Source organism: Gossypium hirsutum, chromosome D13 (genome assembly GCF_007990345.1).
Source record: "Gossypium hirsutum isolate 1008001.06 chromosome D13, Gossypium_hirsutum_v2.1, whole genome shotgun sequence".
Taxonomy (NCBI): Eukaryota; Viridiplantae; Streptophyta; class Magnoliopsida; order Malvales; family Malvaceae; genus Gossypium; species Gossypium hirsutum.
In genome coordinates, this window is record NC_053449.1 from 61,206,865 (window position 1) to 61,211,150 (window position 4,286).

Here is a 4,286-nt window from a genome sequence, read left to right on the forward strand (position 1 = left end):
CGATAAATATCTATTTTGAAAGAATGAAAAAGAGAGGATTAGGTTATTAATTTATATTTATTTTATAATCTTTGTGAGGATTGGGATATTAATTTATGTTTATTTTATAATCTTTGTGATATTCTTTTATCATCATCCCCATTAAGGAATTGAAAACAAATATTTAACTGTGAAAGATCTATTTATGAGCAATGAAATATGATAATTCTATCTAAAACTCGTTATGGTTGGATGCACCTAAAGTTGCAATTTTTTTTTTTTAGATATTTGAAGATTTTGACATATTTCCTGAAACGAATATGACATATAATTGATTTTGGCATACTCCATCAACGAATATGACATTTCATAACTCAAACCCGACAACCAAATAGAGTATGAGGTGTTTCATCAATAATTTCTTTGCCTTTATCCGAAAGTCTAGATTAAATGTTTTAAATTTATTAAATATTTTACTATCATAATATAGAATTCAAATAAGTTCAACAGAATAAAATTTAGAGCAACTCCTTATTGCGGTCTCCCATTGATATCAAGTTTTCTTCATCAAAATTAATTAACTTAATATTTTTTTTGGTGAATTTTTTTAATTTTCTTAAATATCTATCTTTACCAACTGTTTAAAATTTCTATAGATCAAATACATCGTGTAAGGTTTGAATATAAAATATATAGTTTGTCGTATCAAAAAACATAGATCCTTCTAAATATGTAGAATGTTTTAAATTTATTTAATATTTTATTGTCGAATTCAAATAAGTTCAGCAAAATAAAAATTGGAGTGAATTTTTTTGAATTTTCAGATTTTTAAATTTTATATATAAATTATTGTGTATTTTAGATTTGATGTCTACATTATATAATATTTGTCCCCCTTAGCCAAATTGTATTTCATATAATTTGCCACATTAAGTCATAAGGTTATACTTTATATTAACAAAATATTTTTTTAGTTTTTAATTATATAACTTTAATAATAATCAAATATTAATGTATGAAGGGCCTTGTAAGACTAAACTTAGAGGTCCAATGTGGATTTTAAAATAGAATTCAAGAATTAATTGATTTAACCCATACCCATACATATTATGTGAGTGATTTTCTTGTATTTTGATATGCATGTTTTGTTAAGGAATTATCTTCCTTTAGTAAGGTGCCACGAGAGAAAAAAAAAAAGAGAGAGAGTTTGATGCCGAGACTAAGAGCACAGAGCAAAAAAATACAAATTATCTTCCTCCCGGCTCCTTACGCAAAAGACCTCTCGATAATTTTTAACAGATTCTATCAGTGATGAGTTCAATTTTATGAAAAAGCGGATGGTGCAATTTAGGATGCCTAGTAATGAGAAATAGGTTTAAGGCCAAATTTTTTTTAATTTAATTTTTGGAATTATAATGATATTTATGAAAATTTTAGTATAATATTAGTTATTCTTTTTTTTGCAAATTGGAAATTAGAAAGAAATATTTAATTTTATACAGTGTGGTTTTTTCTTTTAATTATTTTACAGTTAAATCGTTTATACTTTTTAAAAAACGTTAAATTACTTTTTTTAATAAAAAAATATCTTAGAAAATTGACATTTTTTTACATTAAAAAAAAAGGTAGTTCGAATTTAGAAGTTTCGCCCATTGAGAATAAAATATTGGATTTGTCTCTCTACAAGACACAGTCCTTAATATTGTTTGTGCACAAAAACCATGTAAAATTCTATTTGCTATTAGTGTTTACAAAATATTCGTAGTTGAGCTGCAAAAATGAAAAACGTAGGTTAGAAAATGAAGAAGGTTTTTGTACTAGACACAACTCGTAATAATGTTTGTGCACATAGACTAATTATAAGTTAAAATAGGCTTAGATAAAAAATAAAGTCTATTTTTAAATAAATCAAGTCTCAAGTAAGTTTTTTTTTTATTAGAACAACTTTTTTTCTATTGTTGTTTATTATTGTTTTGTTATAATTTTACTAATATTATATTACTATTTTATTATTTTTTTTTAAATATTGTATAATTTTTTTATTATTATTAATTTATAATTTAAACTGAACTAAATCCGAAGTTGCGCCTAAAAGTTTGAACCAATCGGCCACGAAGAGGTCTAATATCGAACTGATATACAATAAATTTCCGGCCAGGGATTTTGTCTAATGGAACAAGTTTTTATTGTATAATTCAAAGATTAAAATAGGATAAAATAGAATGCATCAACATTTGAAGGTAAGTCAGTGTTTCTAACATCGTACGGTTCCACGCCACTGCCATAATAGCTGACCTTATGTGCTTATTTTACAAGTACAACAACAGAAATTTCATCTGAAAAACCCAGGACACAACTTGGAACAAGAGATTGAATGAGATCAAGGCACAATCTTGTAAGCCTTCATCTTATCAATCCAAGTAACAAACGACTTCTGGGAATTCCTAAACCCCAAAAACCCACGCTCCTTGCTCTTATTCGTATTGAGTAGCGGCACTTCCGCCGAAAATGCCAGATCTACAAACCACCAATTTCCCACCTCCTCCAAACTCCTCTTCTGCAACTGCTTCTCCTTCACTATTTCTTCCCACACTCCTTCCTTCCCTTTCATCATCTCCTCCAACCCCCGATTCTCCCCGTCCACGATCCCATATTCTTCTATCCCAAATTGCTCTGCCAAAACGGTCCACAACTGCTTCCACTTGAAAACATCCCCATTGGTCACGTTAAAGGCTTCGTTTTTGGCGTACGGATCCACCGCCGCCCATATATGTTGCTCCGCAATCAAATCCGCACCCGAAGCTTCATAGTAACAGTTCCAAGCGGCTTTGCTCCCAGGAAAGTGTAACGGTTTGCCTTCGTGTTTGCAAATGGCGGCGTAAACGCAAAGACTTCCAACGAGGTTCATTAAACTGTAAGGCGAAAGCCCGAATATGATTGCGGGTCGGTGCACAGACCAGGTTAATCCTTCTTTTTTCTCGATTTCTTCAAAGAGGATGTCTTCTTGATGGTAGTAAAAATTGAGAGCGTTCAACCGTGGTAAATCTTCTGTGAAAGGCGGATCATGCAGTTGGATTTTACCTAACAACTCGAACGATCCAAGATAATGTTTGGATCCTGTTTGTAGACAGATGTGGCGGAGATTGGGTGCGTTTGGGATCACGGAACGCAAAACATTGCGGAGTATGGAACCGTTGGTTTCACAATTCTCGGCTTCGGAAGTTCGCATGGTCCAGCTGACGTAGAAGATATGGGTGACGTCAGTAAGTTGAGAGAGCTTCGATTTGGTGTCATTCGGGTCAGATACATCGCATTGAATGTACTCTATTGGATGGTCGGCATTCCAACTGGGTCTGGGCCGACGAGCCACCCCGTATACTTTCCATGGGCCGCCGGGGGTATCGGACAACGGGAGGATTTCAGCCAAGCTATTGCCCACCATGCCGGTGACTCCAATGACCAGCCCAACGCTCTTGAAGCTTTTCGGTGTCTCATCTTCCTCAAATTTCTTCTGCAAAAATTAAATAAAATAAAATAAAATCAATTTCGTGAAGGGTAAACAGAAATCCAACAAGCCAAATGAAAAACGAGAGTTGCCTTAGCAGCTCCGATAGCACCAGCCCACCACCAGCTCATTTTTCTTTCTTTAAACTAATTCAGATTAAATTTATGGGAGATGAAAATAAACTAAGGAGCGAAAGTTAAAAATAAGGGTGAGTTAGAGATTAATTATTATAGTTGCTTTAAATAGGAAACTTTAGTAAGTATCTTCCTCTAAAAAAATAATTAAAATGTTATTATAACACTAAAAGGAAAATATGTTATTTATAAATGCTACGCATGTTTTTAATTGTAATTATTTTATTATTTTAATTTATTTATTGGCAAAAGAGCCAACTTTGTTGTCATTTTTTATTTATATTTTATTGCTAAAAAACTCCAAAATGGGGAATAACGTATCACTCAAATTTTATCAAAATCGTGCTCCAATTTTGTTAATTTTATTGTTACAATTTTAACAATAGTCACTTTTATTTATCTCAGTGTACATTTTAGTCGAAATGTTATCGTTTTGTTACAAACTTAAAACTCCGTCACCTCTTTAACGTCAGTCTAAATTTAATCTATTTAATTAAAAATATGTTTTAATCCCAAGTTGACATTTAAAACCTATTTAATTAAATTTAAGTGATGTTATAAATATTTTAATTACAATACAATTTAGTTTTTTATGTTTATGAACTTGTTATAATAATTTAAGTTACAGAGAAATTTATTATTATAATATTTATGAATAATATATTGGA

General features: G+C 31.0%; 1 protein-coding gene across 1 annotated transcript; it reads right to left on the minus strand.

The window, feature by feature from the left end:
- Positions 1-2,187: 2,187 nt before the first annotated feature.
- Positions 2,188-3,730, minus strand: LOC107942462 (3-oxo-Delta(4,5)-steroid 5-beta-reductase). The gene is made up of 2 exons (XM_016876127.2): positions 3,577-3,730; positions 2,188-3,490 (listed from the first exon to the last, which is right to left on the minus strand). Exons 1-2 carry the CDS (start codon positions 3,613-3,615, stop codon positions 2,360-2,362), a joined length of 1,170 nt encoding a protein of 389 aa, XP_016731616.2. The 5' UTR covers positions 3,616-3,730; the 3' UTR covers positions 2,188-2,359.
- Between the last annotated feature and the right edge of the window lie 556 nt (positions 3,731-4,286).